This window comes from Anguilla anguilla, chromosome 18, assembly GCF_013347855.1.
Source record: "Anguilla anguilla isolate fAngAng1 chromosome 18, fAngAng1.pri, whole genome shotgun sequence".
NCBI lineage: Eukaryota > Metazoa > Chordata > Actinopteri > Anguilliformes > Anguillidae > Anguilla > Anguilla anguilla.
This window is the reverse complement of record NC_049218.1, coordinates 13,682,509-13,697,925: the sequence shown is the minus strand read 5'-3', so window position 1 is coordinate 13,697,925 and position 15,417 is coordinate 13,682,509. Positions and strand designations below refer to the sequence as shown.

At 50.4% G+C, this 15,417-nt stretch overlaps 1 protein-coding gene across 1 annotated transcript in view; it reads right to left on the bottom strand.

Annotated features, from left to right (window-relative positions):
- The window catches only part of lrpprc (leucine-rich pentatricopeptide repeat containing), a 47,711-nt gene extending 45,362 nt beyond the window's left edge, over positions 1-2,349 (bottom strand). Inside the window, exons 1-4 of the mRNA XM_035401040.1 lie at positions 2,135-2,349; positions 781-989; positions 517-639; positions 29-150 (exon numbers count right to left, since the gene is read on the bottom strand). Of these exons, the coding sequence (XP_035256931.1) occupies positions 29-150; positions 517-639; positions 781-989; positions 2,135-2,310 (630 nt within the window). The 5' untranslated portion in view covers positions 2,311-2,349. The remainder of the gene's footprint in view (positions 1-28; positions 151-516; positions 640-780; positions 990-2,134) is intronic.
- Between the last annotated feature and the right edge of the window lie 13,068 nt (positions 2,350-15,417).

Here is a 15,417-nt window from a genome sequence, read left to right as displayed (position 1 = left end):
TAAGCAAGCGCGTGATTGGTGCACTCACCCTGTTGGGGAGTATGTTGGCAGCCTCCATCTTGGCCAGGAAATCAGTCGGAGAGAATTTGAACTCATTCTGCAGGTACACCTTCAGCAAGGCGTTGTAGTGGCTGACATCGTAAGACACGCCTGGGCAAGCAACGAAAGTCAAGGGTCAAGACATCAGCCATGAACGGAACTCAAACTAGCTCAGCCGACTGCAGGACCAGCGAGCTGGGCTCAAATACACACATCCGTATGCTGTGGACCCCCAGCTGAACTGCGTCAGCTACAGCGTCAGTGCAAGAACAAAAGACAGGGAACCGTTCTCGTACAGCAGGCCGCAAGGTACAAGGGAATTCACAGGTGCAAATCTGTCATCCAGGAGATCCAATAATACACAACATTTATAGTAACTCACCAAATAAGTTACTTTAGCTCTCACGCTACTGTTGGACTTGTCGAGCCCTTTTCAGTACCTCACACCCCCCAAAACCTCCTCCTCCTGGCACGTACCCAGCTCCTGCAGCTTGTCCCAGATCCGGTGCGCTATATCCGTGCGCTCCGACAGGGGAAGCTCAGCAAGAAGGGATCCACAGCTGCGCAGGAGCAGCAGGGCTTGGTTCCCACTGGGGTACCCTGTACAGGGAGGGAGAGAGAGCAACATGGGCAAACTGGGGTGGTCTACGAAGAACAAGGCAGGGGACTGAGTGTGTGTGTGCGCGTGCGCGTGCGCGTATGTGTGTGTGTGCGCGTGAGTGTTCATGAGCGTGCGTGCACCTGTGCGACAGCTATCGTGGAAGATGCTCATCAAGAGGGTCTTGGTGATGCGTCCTGTCCGTCTCACAGAGTTGTCCAGCCGCATAAGAGCCCAGTCAAACTGCTGGGCCTGCTTGTTCCGAACCAGAGAGCCACCCTCATCTTTGGACACCCCCTCCTGCTTTGGTGCTACCCCAAAATGACGCACCGCAGCCAAGGGCCATGTGAACCTGGGGGAGGGGACAATGGTGACGACTTCACTGACAGTACTGCTTCCTGACCATAGACGAAGAGCACTGTGCATAACTGAGTGCAGTCACATGATGAGTCAGTGTACTGCACACGAGGACTAACTGGCTTTTGCACAGACTAAGTAAACCAACAGTGACTCATTATATTACATTTATATGGCAGACACTTTTATCCAAAGCGACGTACAATTAGTGCGTACTGAAGGTCATTGGAGCAACTACAAAACACAGGTCCGATAAGGTACAATACTCATTTTGTAACAGTTATTCATAGCCATGAACACATTAAATTCAGTTCACACAGTGAACATTACTCTGACCTGACCTATGCTAAGTCAAACTAGGAGGCATGACAACAAAGGCAAGAACTAATAACATAGCAAACACATTTGTTGCATACCTGCAAGCAGTAGATAAATGCCAGCGATCAGGCTTTTAACGCACGCGGGTGATTATGATGTGCGCATTATTAGCTGTATGGCTAGGACCTTCTCTGATCTCAGCAGCCCGGTCTTTTGCAGATGACCCCAAATATCAATCCGTGACATTGCGCCTGGTAACTCGCTAAGTAACAAGGACCTCTCACATACTTTGACGGAAAAATGTGTTTAGGGTCTGAACTGTTAGGCAATGAATGTTAACCCTGCAGACCCTTGGTAGCGAGCTATCAAGCTAATAAGCTGACAGGCAAGGTACCAACGTTACCCCATTAGCTGAGCGTAGGTAAATCGTTAATATACATTATGGAAATTCATTTTTAAAGCAATTGGCCGAGTACCGTCGTAAAGCTGCAATACTGCCATAGTATAAAACTATTACCAACATCATTTATACACAAATTTGCAGTGAATTTTGCCTTGCATAATATGGAGGCCATTTTTCTACCTGACATGCCTCCAGCTTGATAGCTACACCTAAGTTTACATCTAGTTAGGCTTTATTAAAATACATTTTTATAGACATGTTTTATAGTTTTCAGTGATATAGTTATCACATTGCAGTCAACAGTCTGCGTAATTGCTAAGGTCAAAAGCAGAGCATCCTCCAATGACAAGCGATGTTCCACAATCCAGCATGGTAGCTAACTAGCATTAGCTAGGCACTGTTATGACAGCAGACACTACCTGTTGACGCCGAGCGAAAACGACGCTTGTGTTGGACGGAATCCGACTCCTCGGCCAACGACAGCTCCGGTATATAGCCGGCTAAGCGCAGACCCATGTATGTTTGCCCCGGCGATCTGGAGCAGAGAAACCGGTGATGACTTGAGAAGCCGGGCCGATCTCAAGAGCGCAGCCATGTTTAACCTGAACAGTGTGACTAGAAGGGCATCTCAACCACGTGCTAGGTCAGAGACCGTCGGGCGAGAGCATACGATCTTAACAGGGTTGAACTATGCACGTCGTACTTGGATATCTTACAATAACTGAATTATTTTCAAATATACCATATTAATTTAATATTAATTCATTTTAATATAAAATTGAAATACATATATTATTTTATTAATATTTGTATTGCGTTATTTTGTTAAAATATTGTGTTCAATGTTGTACGTGCCCCCCCTGAGTAGCGCAGCAATATACTCTCCCTGTTTCATGTAATTTGGGATTGCGCGATTGCTTCGCTGCATGCTCCCAATGACGGTAGTGCGTGCTCGAAAACGGTCGTCAGAATAGAGAAATATATGAATTGTAGGGATTTATTGGTAGATGCCTGTTTATATTCATTTATGAAGCAAAACGAACTGCAAATACGACAGAGAAACCTGATGTGTTTACTTTGATGGCGTAGTTAACTGCTACAAATTCCTTTGAATAGACGATAGGGAACGCAGGGTCTCCCTGTATGCCTGTTTTGACATTTGGAGCGCACCCAACGGCTAATTGTTCCCAATTAGACACGTTTTATGTGAAGTGAGTGGTGGTGGGATCATCTAAAATCCACACGTCTTAAATTCTGTCGAAATTCACCCGTGGGCTATTTTATAAAGAGCTTTAACTTAAAGTGATTATTGTCAGACTGATAATAATTATTTAAAGTAATTTTAAGTAATTCATCACTTATCTGACAACAATCACTTTAATTTTTGATTTCGTTCTTTATGCCTTTCAATGAGAGTTGTGTTTTTTAATTGATTTAACATGCTGACAGTCTGTGTAAGTAGTCATATGTATCCCAAGAATGGAAAATTGTTTAAATCATCAGAGAATAGCATTTAGACGCCACAACACTTATTTACAACCAGTAGTAACAGCATACATGAAAAGGACATGGAGTACTTTAACACGTACCACATAGGGGTTGTATGCCACAGGTAACTGATGGTGAGGACTTTTTCTTTAGCGATCTTATTGCTGATTGAAGAAGTGAATGCCTCAATCTTTCAGTTGAGCATGTTGGCAGGATGATGCTATCACCAAAACCACTTTCTGTTGAATTATGGAATCATGAACGGTTGGGTCTTGGCTACAAAGAGGCTTAAACACTCTTGCTCTTATAAAAGTAAATGCTGGAAGGTGGAAATTCAATTTGTGGAAAATGAAGAGTTCAAAGAAAGACGAGCGCAAGAGCCAATTATGCATTGTTTCAAAATCAGTTTGAGGATAAGAGACATTTAAATGCGTGTTTTTAATTCCGCAATGATGAAGTGGCTGGTTGGAACAAAACCCAGTAACCAGAGGCAGCAGCATTTTTTGTGAAATCCTGGGGGTGGTGCTGTAACCCCAGAGAAGACAGTCAGCACTGAGACCATAGGTATTCATGGCCATAAGATGTGGAAGGAGAATACAGCGAGTTATTGCAACATATCTTTAAGTAGCAGGCAAATATTGCTTTGATGAATATGTTTTTAAAAGGACCGGAGCATGGGCGCTTGATGACTTATGCCATCATTCTTTTTTTCAGAGGTCATATTTGTTTACCCTGGGGTGCTGGGGGCAGTTGACTGGCTCCCACTGGGTGTCAAGTTTGGAAAAGGTCACCCAGGTGGGGTGTTGCTGGGCCAGGATGCCACCCAGTGGGTTGCTTGGTCTCATGCAGGGTGTCAGAGAAGGGAATGTCCGATGGAGGTGACATGCACTGTGTCAGTCTCTGTCTCCTAGGAGACGGCTGCTCAGCACCCCTTCCCTGACCTGGGCATCGCTCCCCCATGGAGAGGTGCCCCAGTGACAGGTGACACTGAACATATCCTGCCTGCCAGGCACGTCACTGCCAGCCCTGCCCGGCCTCACCAGTCACTTCCTGTCAGTAAACCACCCCAAGGAGGCACTAGAACAGTGGGGGGGTCAAACCAGGGTGGGATAGGCAGCAGCTCACACAAGCAGCATAAATGCCACTAACACAGCAGGCAGGGGGGCTGCCAAGGTCACTGCCCCCCCCCCCCCCAAACACATAGGCACACACACATACACACACACACATACACACACACACACAGGCACACACGCATGCACACACACGCACATACACCAATGCTCACACGTATGCACCCTCACTTGGGCCGTAATACCGTGGTCCAAAACATTCCCTGGCATGCCTGACCTCAAGCGGAGCCATTCGAGGACAAATCTTTAGATTCATTTTTTTTGAGGGCAAACTAAGTGCTGTGCTCTCTTGAATGATGAATGTGTCGCTGGCCCTAATAGCCGGAGCGTGTGCCAGGAAGTGTGCGCTGCTTTAATGTGTTTAGGCTCCTGTATCGCCCCCAAAAGTGGCGCGGATTGCAACGCTAACAGGGTTGGGGCTCTTAATACTGAGGTCCCCACGGCTCCTTCCGACATGTTAGCCCATTCTTTTACTTTCCCCACGGTTCCCTCCAACACACCACAATCTCTTTCATATTTTTTCTTGTCAGGGAGTGTGCTATGTCTGTCTTGTCAGTGTTCAGGACAAAAAAAAATGCATTCAGACAGCATCGTAGAATTTATACAGCTTCCCTACTTTATAATTTTTTCAAAGAATATATTCCTTTTAATTGGCCATTAAAAAATGAACTTGTGTTAATGCCGAAGGGGACGTGTTTCATCTGTAAATGCATTTTTAAAATCCAGTTCCGAGTTGCATTTCCTGCCTAATATTTTCTTCTGAACAGTAGGGGAGTGAGACAGACAGGTCAGGAGATATTAGTGGGGAAGGGGGTCCCTTGGGATATCTGAAATATTTGGCTGGCTGAGGGGCGCTTGGGGCTTTTGCCCCCCGTGAGAGATCGGTATGCACGCCGTGGTCCCGGTCCATCCTCGGTATCTCCGACAGGACCGCGCGCGGGCCGTGTTTACCGTCGTCTCCCCGCGCGCTCATAACAGATTCATAGCCTCCCGCCCCTGAGCTCCATGACTGAGCGCGGGCGGGGGGCGGGCGGGGGCCGGGCGGGGGCCGAGCGGGGGCCGGGCGGGGGGGATGATACCACGCGGCGCTTTATTGGCGGAAGCCTGCCGGAGCCGGGAGGGACCCGGGCTTTTCAATGGCCCCGCGGTCTGAGAGGAGGATGTGGGGGGAAAGAAAGATCTCCAGCCCACTGAATAATGAAGGAGAGAGCGCGAGGTGTGCCACTGAGAGAACACTTTACTTTCTTATTTCTCTTTTTGCTGAATGAACTCTGAGGGGCCTGTCCTATTTTTCCACTGCATGAATGCATTTGTGTAAGTGATCTATAATTCATGGCCGCCATTTATTATTTAGTTATTATTTTCACTTCTTTACTTAAAGATTTTTTTTTCCCCCCCTGTTATTTTTTTCTTCTGCTTCCCAATTGAAAATCCTTCCCCGTTTGCCTTGTCCATTCTTATAAACAACCTGACAACGGAGCCTGGAGGTTTTCCCGTCTGTCCACTGCAGCGTGAAATCTGCTGAAACGCAGGTATATGCCACACTAGCCTCTGAGTGACCTAAAGTATGTGTTGACAGAATTCCTCTGAAGGTGAGACCTCAGCTATCCTGCAGTTCCTTGTCATCTCCAGAGGTCGTGTGTTACTTTGTGCCCCAGGTACAAGAGTGCCTGCATGCGTCAGCCCACAGGTGTCCGAAAACATCCTCCTAGCCCCGTCACATCCACCCCAGGGCCTGGATCCCTGTTCCAGCAGAGTCATGTGACTGAACGAGTCCCTGTCCTGGGGGAAGACGGGGAGGCACCTGTGAGCGTCACCTCGGCAACAGCAGGCCAGCACGGTCTGCGATGTGTGAGGAGAGAGGGAGGAAGTGAAAAGTGAAGGAGAGGCCAGGGGAGACGACGGAGGAGAGAGGGAGGAAGTGAAAAGTGAAGGCGAGGCCAGGGGAGACGACGGAGGAGAGAGACGTCGAGCGTTTCCCGGGGGAGCTCCGCCGTGCCCGTCCGCGTCAGGATGTGTGAGACTGAAGCAGCCGTTCAGCTTGAAAACGGCTGCTTTACCCAGACCCTCGTGCGCCAAGCGACGGGCTCCTCAAAGCAGGAGACTGCTGCGCGTGGACCGCACGGGCAAGAGGAGCGAACGGCGACGGGGCACTGCCAGCAGTGAGCGTGGGCAGGCTGTGTCTGAAGAGTGTCTGAAGCGTGTCCCTGACTCGACTCACCCCACCGCTGAAGCATGCGTCCCTGCGCTTGCTGTTTTAATCCTGAAGTGGTGTGAAAGGAAAAGGCAAACATGCACATCAGACAGTACGCACACGTGCAGGGTAATACAGTTACACGAGTAGAGGAGAGTGCTTTACACTAGGGGAGGGAAGGCTTGTGCTTTTACTCTGTTTTAACCCAGGGAACAGGCCTGTAAAGGGGTACACTCAGAACCATTTCCCTCTGAACTGCATCTCTCTCTCTCTCTCTCCCCCTCTCTCTCTCTCCCTCTACCTCTGACCATCTTTCTCTCTCCCTCTCACTATCTCTCTCTCTCTCCCTCTACCTCTCACCATCTCCCCCTCTCCCTCTCCCTCTCAATTTCTCCTCCTTTCCGTCTCGCCCTTCCGTCGGACCATCCGACGCTCATCAGTGAGTCACGGAGCTTCATCATGTCGAAGCCGAGCGTATTTGCGCTGATCCGAAAACAGATGTGACATCTGGGGATGAGCGTGTATTATTACCGCCATCGTTAGGAGCCCCTGATTACCGCCGGACCCCGCCACGCCCCAGTGCCTCTCCCCCGCCGCCGCCGCCGCGCGGCTCTGAGGGCTGCAGCCCTGTCTCTCGTCATCAGGGTCCCGCGAAGACGCGGCGTTTCGCCCGGCCTGGTCAAGCGTGGCGGAGGGGATATATTTACACACACCTCCGCCGCTGCCCGCGCCGGGCCTTCTGCCAGCAGGCCGTTTCGCGCGGGGGCTCTGCCCCTCCCTGGCGCTGTGGGCCCCCCAGATGAAGGGGCACTGGTGTGTGTGTGTTGGGTTGGGGGTGGGGGGTACTCTAATGATGCTCCCTCCCCTCACCCTCACTGTCATGACCTGGGCATTAGGCCTGCCTGTCTGATCACACATGAGCCAGTACAGTGTAAGAGCAGACCCCCTCAGACTCTGCCCCCACTGTAAGCACGTCTACGCCCGCCTGTGGCACAGTGCTGCGGCACGGTGCTGATTCCTCCACTAGGAAGAGATCTCAGGGCTGTCAGACTAACGGGGGGGAACGAGGGTGACGATTCGGTGCGAAGTCTCACTGGCCGAACCTCGCCGCCTCATCTCACAACGGACACGCGAGGAGGCCGTGAGGCACGCCAACGCCAGCGCTGTCTCAAACGGTGAGCCCCGTGAGCTAACCATCTGAGCACAGAGGAAGCCTGCCTGCCAGCAGAAGCAGTAAGTTTGGCTTTACGCTGTCCAGGGCATTGATTAATACAAACAATCATAGTTTAAACCAGGCTGTTAAGTTCCTGAATAAGCACCCATGGACATCAAAAGTTTTTACCACGGACACTGGGATCCATGCACAGACACATTGGTGACCCCTAGGAGGGTCCACTTCCTAACCATAGCCATTGTAAGATAGAAGGTGAAAGTGAGCAGTCGTACTAAGAGAATGTGGACGATTGCGGACCCTGATTTCACTAGACTTCTTGTGTGTAGGAGTTCATTTGCAGACGCATTAGTGTCTCTGTGTTCTTTTTCATGTCATCCCTCCTTGCACGCATGTGACATAAATAAAGCTCACGCCGCCTCGTCCGTGTGCTGCAATGTGTCACGCCATCACACGCGTTCAGAGAGGCGCGTTCAGAGAGGCGTGCTCATCGGCGCCTTCACACTGTCAGGAGTGAAGAAATCCCTGAGAATAGAGTGTGTGTGTGCAAGCGTGTGTGTGTGTGTGTGTGTGTGCTATGTGAGGACATAGGGGCCGAGTTTGGAGCAGGGGAGAGACTGTGAAAACATGCACATTAATTTCCCGACACTTTTAAAGAATGGCTGTGAAGGGTGTTGTCCTCTGGAGCTACTCTGACACCAGAATCCACTTCACCATGTTGTCATGGGGACTGGGAACATCGCTGAGGAGCAGGTCTCAGTCATTGCAGTGCTGCTCCCCCCCCCCCCCCACACACACACACACTGATTATTTCTGGGCAGCTGGGGGGTCCAGCTGGGTCCAACCAACAGCTGTGACCCTGTGACCTCTGACCCCACACCCACACACATAATTACATGCATAAATACATGCGTGTACATGCACAGACATACAAACACAAATGGAAACATATAGGAGCCATATTCATTACGCACACACACGCATACACATACACATACACACACACCCACACATACATACTGTATACACATATACACACACACACATGCACACACAAGCACATAAGTACATGAATAAATACATGGGTGTTCATGCACAAAAACACAAGAGGGACATTCATAACGCACACACATAGCAGCAATTGCACATAGACACACACACACACACACACATAACAGAATTTACACACACACACACACACACATAACAGCGTTTACACACACACACATAACAGCGGTTACACACAGATACACACACACACATAGCAGCAGTTACACACAGATGCACACACACACAGACACACACACACAGTAGTGGTTGGGAAATGTTTTGGGAAAGCTGAAGTGACAGGCCTGGGGTTCTGCCAGGACCCTGACACAGGAAGTGAAGACAGCATCCTGACAGTTTTTAGGGAACTGCTACCAAGGTGTAAAACGCCGTGAACGCTCTCTGCTCAGCAGGCACACGGAGAAGCACAGCGATTTGAAGGGGTTGTGCATATTGCACAGGGATGCAGCCAGTGAGAACTTCAGAATGTAAACTGTCGGAGGTAGAAATTATTATTGTTATTATTAATATTATTATTGTGCAGGGACTAGAGCATGTATCTGTAAAATGACTGGGAATGGGGGTGTCGGGGGGGGGGGGGGGGGGGGGGGGAATTGATCCTGAGGGAAAGGAATAATGCAACCTGTTTCAAGTCTCAAGTGTTGAAGTACATTAAATTCAGATTGAATCAAGGTGTTCAGTTAAGCTGCTGCTGTTTGGACGTGCATTAAGTAGATTTGCTGGAACAGCAGGTCACTTAATCACGTCTCACTTTAAACCATGGTAATTCTGTAGCCTGTGCTCTCCCCTTAGATTTCATCTTGGTGGCTAGCTGTGCTGTTTAATGATATAATGGAAAGTCACCTTATAAATATTGAAATACTCTCAGAGCATCGAAAGCCTTGCTTTATTCCTATGAGCCAAAATCAGCACTCCGCGTAGGCACCATGTAAAATGCACAACTCTTGCCGAAGGCAAAGATACACAGTTTTACATTTACATTTTAGGCACTTAGCAGACACGCTTATCCAGAGTGACTTACGTGACTTACGTTCTTTTTACATACAATTCATTTATATAGGTGGGTGTTTTTAATGAAAGAATTCAGGGTGAGTACCTTGCCCAAGGGTACAGTGGCAGTGCCTCACATGGGAATCTAACCTACAGCCTTGGAGCTTAAAGCTGAGTCCCTAACCATTATGCTACAATATTGAAACTCCCAGTCCGCACGCACACACACACACACACACACACACACACACACACACACGTGCACGCAAAAAACACATACACACACACACACACTCACACACGCGTGCACACACACGCACACAAAAAACACATATACACACACACACACGCGCATGCACACACACAAAAAACACATACACACACACACACACACACACTCACGCCCTCCAGCTTTTCCCGCTCGGTATTAGCATAATGTGCCAATGGAGTTGATTACTAATGAGTGTGTAGGGGCAGAGGCAGGCCCGGGGGGCAGCGAACGCTCGGGCGCAAACCCGCGGCGGGGTTTATTCATGAGGGAACCCGCCGTAGCGCTCGGCTCCTCGCTCTCCGGAGCCCCGCGGGACCCCCGCCGCGTTCCCGCCGTCCGCGTACGCGCCCCCGTGGACAACGCGCCTGGGCCGCTGCCCGTAATCACACACCTGAAGTGCCCGCGGACGCGCCCCGCGGACAACGCGCCTGGGCCGCTGCCCGTAATCACACACCTGAAGTGCCCGCGGGCGGTGCTCTCGCGCTCTGCCCTTCCGTCTCGCGATCTCGGAACACTTTAACGGACACTCCCCTGTACCGCCACCGGCTGCGCTACGTTCCAAAATAGCGCCGCGCGCGCGCGCTGGCCTAAGTGTTATTTTCACGTGTCTCGTTTACAGCAGTTATCAAACACAGTGCGACTATTTCTGTTTGTTTTCTTTGCCCTAGCGTTTCGGTGAGAGCGACATGCCCAAGAGTGCAATTTCACCCACGCACAGAAAACAGAAAAGGTGCGGCGGAGGTAGGGTCAGAACCAAACAACTTTCTAAATAAGGACTGCTCAGCCTTTCAACATTTAGAACTTTCACCAGTGGGTTTATCATTTACTGAAACAGCCTCTAAAATGGCCCCAGAATAGCCTCTTTCAAAAAGTATAATTTCACTTAGCACTAATTCCCTGCTAGCTGATGACTGATTGAAAGTCCTTATATGATTATAAAATGACAGTTCATTGTGACATGAATGTGCCTTTATGACATAAATGTGGAATTAAGAAGATAAATCTATCATTAGATAATAAAAGTGTCAAACAAAAAATGATTAACAGTTCTTTATGCTTCAAGAAACCCACATCCACATTGTACCGCAGGGTCAGCGCTGTAGATCTCTACTATAGAGGAGCACTAAAAATGCTACCCTTCACCATTCAGGTGAACCGGAGCTAATCAGATACTCAGGTAGTTTTCATTTCAGTACTCAGTAATCGTTTACCATGCATGTCTAATTAAATTTTATTCGCAATTTGCCAATCAGTAGGAATTGGAAAATGAATACTTCGATGTACTGTATGAACTCTAAAAGAGGTTATTCTGACAATCTGATTGGTTGAGAGCAATGAAATAATAATCGTATGCCTCGCATCAGGCTGAACAGCACCCCTTTAGTTGTGACATCATCGCAGTATACCACGGCCTGTTGGGAGTGTAAAAGGCAACTTAAAACTTGTACTTTTGGCTCTCAACCCAAAACCAGCAGCCCCTGCAGTGGAACGGGGGCAGGAGTCAGGCGCTGAAGGAGGGGTCTCTCTGCCTCGCGGTGCTGGGCACTGAGAGCGGCGGTGGGTAATGTCAGCCGTGTCACCTCGCATCACCACGCCGCGCCCTGACGACGCGCTGCAGCGCGGACCGACGCAGGGGACCCCCCGCGCTGCCTCACGGCGCTTATCAGTTAGAGTCCGCCTTCTCCTGCAGGGGGGGGAGGGAGAGCGCTGCCGCATTCCAACGCGCTCGCAAACGCGCTCGCTGACGCGCTCGCCAACGCGCATCACCGGGGGACGTTTGGCGTGGTAAGGGGGACGCCTTCACAAAGGTGCTTCTGGTAATTACGACGAAAGAAAACAGCAGTCTGTCCTGAGCACAGGGTACCAGACGTTAAGCCCAACTGGACTCGTGTTCAGTGGTGATTGACAGACAGCAAGGCCGCCCCACTGGCCTCTCATTTATAGGATATTTGCGCTTAGCTCACTTATCTCACCCGACGCTCCTCCCTTTGCTGTCTTCTCTCCTTCCTTATGTCCTGTCTCTTCATATTTCTTCCCGCGTATTGCTGATTTTTCGAGGCTGTTTACTCCTTTTCAGGCTCTCACTGGGCATGTGTTATTCCCCCCCCCACCCCCCACCCCCCACCCCCCACCCCCCACCCCACACCCCACCCCCGCCGTGTTTGGAGAGATTTATCGGTCTCCTCAGGGCTCTGTGTGTTGGAGTTTGAGTGGCCCCTGGTGACACGGGGCGAGCGGGACGTCACTGTCACCCCGCTGCAATCGCCGTGGTTTCTCATGTCTGTTAGCGCCTCAGTCGGAGTCATGTGACCCGTGAGATTTCTCGCCTTCCTCCTCTCGCACTTCGGGGTTTTCTCTTTTGTCAGTTGGGAGATCTCGGGCCCGGCTGTGATCGCGGACAGCTGTCTGTCTGTCTCCCAGTCTGTCTGCCCCACGGTGCTGTCCTGTCCAACCCCGTATCTTTCTCTTTCCTGGCCCCGGGCAGGTCTCCCCGTCCATCTGTCCGCTCGCACCCCGGCGTCCGTCTCCCCGTGGGCGGGGCGGTTTTACGAGGACCGCGATTGACAGCTGTCACTGAGCTCTCGGAGGGGGGGGCGGGACGAGGGCCGTCACGCTCCCTCAGGATCATATGCTGGGTGTCACCAGAACCCGGAAGAACCAAGGGGCACACCTAAAAATCACCCCCGCACCCCCACACCCCCACACCCTCAGCCTTCAGGGGGCCCCACTGTCCTCTCCCAAACACAGGGAGACATCCACCCCTACACCCTCCCCAAGCAGAAACACCACCTATCCGGATACACAGACACACCTGTACCATCCACCCAAATATACAGAAACACCCACACCACCCATCCATATCCACAGAAACACCTGCACCACCCACCCAGATACACAGAAACACCTGCACCACTCACCCAGATACACAGAAACACCTGCACCACCCACCCAGATACACAGAAACACCTGCACCACCCACCCAGATACACAGAAACACCTGCACCACCCACCCAGATACACAGAAACACCCATACCACCTCCCCAAATAGACAAGTGTGTTCCTTGCTAGAAGCTCTACCCTATTCTACTCCCCCACCCACCCTAAAACATCAGAGCTTGAAAGATAGCCTCTGAAAAACGTTTCAGGTATTGAATTATTCATTGTCCGGACAGAAGGAATGATCTGTCATTTGTGCAATGTGCATGCTGTAATGTGCGTGAAGCTGATCCTACAAGCCAACAGTAGTCTGAGTGCATATTCTGTTTACAGGACAGAGGGAGAAGCAGCCTTACCAGTGCAAGTGAGTTTTGACTTTTCAAGGTGAAAAGCATATTATTGTTTATAAAAGCACTCAAAGTCCAAAGCAAATACGGCGCTTGAATATCATGTTAGCTCACGGCTGATGTACACATCAGTCAGGTCTAGTTTTGTAGAACATTATTGCAGTGTTAACTGAAGTAGACTAATGTCAAAACCTGATAGTGGGTGAAACCTGAGTCACTCCGCTATACATTTGCTCTGATTTTTGAGGACTATGCAAGGACTTTACAAGCACCTCTAAGAAGTCAGTAAACTCGCTTATGGGATCACAGGTTCATCTTTTTTCCTTTTTTGGTTCACTATTCATATTTTGTTTTCCACACCAGGCTGTGCATTTTCTCTCTGACATTCTTCCTCTTTCTCCTTCTCCTCCCTTTATCATCCCTCTTGGGCAGGAGGCAGAATTTTGGGTACCGCAGGGGCGTGGGGGGGGTGGTCTCAGGCAAGGGGCTGACCCACACGCCATGGGCCCCCCATCCATCTCTGGACAGCTTCTCTCTTCTGTATCCTCCTGACTCCCCGGTCCGTGTCTGGGGACCGCCATGATCCTCATGATCCCAACCCGGTGTTTATGAATCCAGATCCGGGATTTCAGGAGGGGGGGCGGGGGACGTGTCTGAGGGGAGCGAGGCGGCCCCGTCGGATGGCCAGCTGTCGTTCTGGGTTAGCGGCGGTGCGCGGGAGGCCCAGAGATGAATAAATAAAAATGACGCGGACACTTTGTAAAGCCTCATGTTAAATGTAAAAGGCCAAACAGATCAGACTGCCGCCCCAGCCTGTGAGCATGTCCCTGGATGAATATTAAAGAGCCCAGGCAGATTACGGTGGCCGGGCGTGATTTAGCGGTGTGTGTGTTAATTGGCAGCTCAGCGGGACGGAGAAGAGTTCTGCCGTAATGCAGAGCAGAGCGCCGCGGCCGCACCAGGGCCAGGACCCCAGAGAGTGCCCCGAAACATGCCTGTCAGCTGCTGTTAGATCACAATGCCACTGTCCTGCACAGCAGACACACGCTGGCGCGCTCGCGCACTCACACACAGACACACGCGTATACACACACAGACACATGCGTATACACACACACACTCACATGCACACACGCACATACACACACACACACACACGCTCACATACATACATACACACACACATGCACACACACATGCACACATGCACATACATACACATGCACACACATGCACACACACACACGCACACACACACACACACTCACTCACACACACATACACACACACACACACGCACACAACACACACACACATGCACACACACAGGCTCCTGCTCATACACTTGCCAAATCCAAACACAAAAACATGTAAACTAGCATCGCTCCCAGGAACAAATGTGAAAAAACAGCTGCGTGGTGTCAGCAGCAATCATGATCTCTTACTGCTTGAAAGAAACCAACAGCTAAGACCTGCACGTGTGTGTGTGTGTGTGTGTAAGAGAGACACAAAAAGTGAGAGACAGAGAGCTGAAAAACTTGTTCTTTTGATAATGTGTCATGGTGTACGCCACTGAGAGATTCTATGAGGTGAGCGAACGTCTCAGTACTTAATAATGTACTTGTATCAGTGTGAAAAATGTAGAGGAGATCATGTCCCAGACAGAGGCTAAATGTGTCTCCAGGAAGCACTGACCATGGTGTCACGGTGTTGCCACGACGGCGGCAAAGGGGAACTCTTGGTGGCTCTGTGTGTTTTGTCCCGGTGCATATTTAAATGACAGCATCAATAATGGATCTGCCTATCAGTGACAGCGTGGAGGAGGATCAGGGAGCGTGCCATCGCAGCTGATCCCAAAGCAAGGCTTCCACGGGCAGGCAGCAGACACGGAGACCAGGGCTCTATGTGGGTCAGAGCACTGGAGTGGCGAAGCCTCCATTTTTAATTAAAGACCAGCCTTGTTACCGAGCTCCCTCTGCCACACACACACGCACACACACACACACACACGCACACACACACACACACTCAGCAGCGAGTCACTTCCTGGCTGCATCACTCCACAGCACACCCCCACTCTTAGGAAGAGTTCAGGAGAGCCA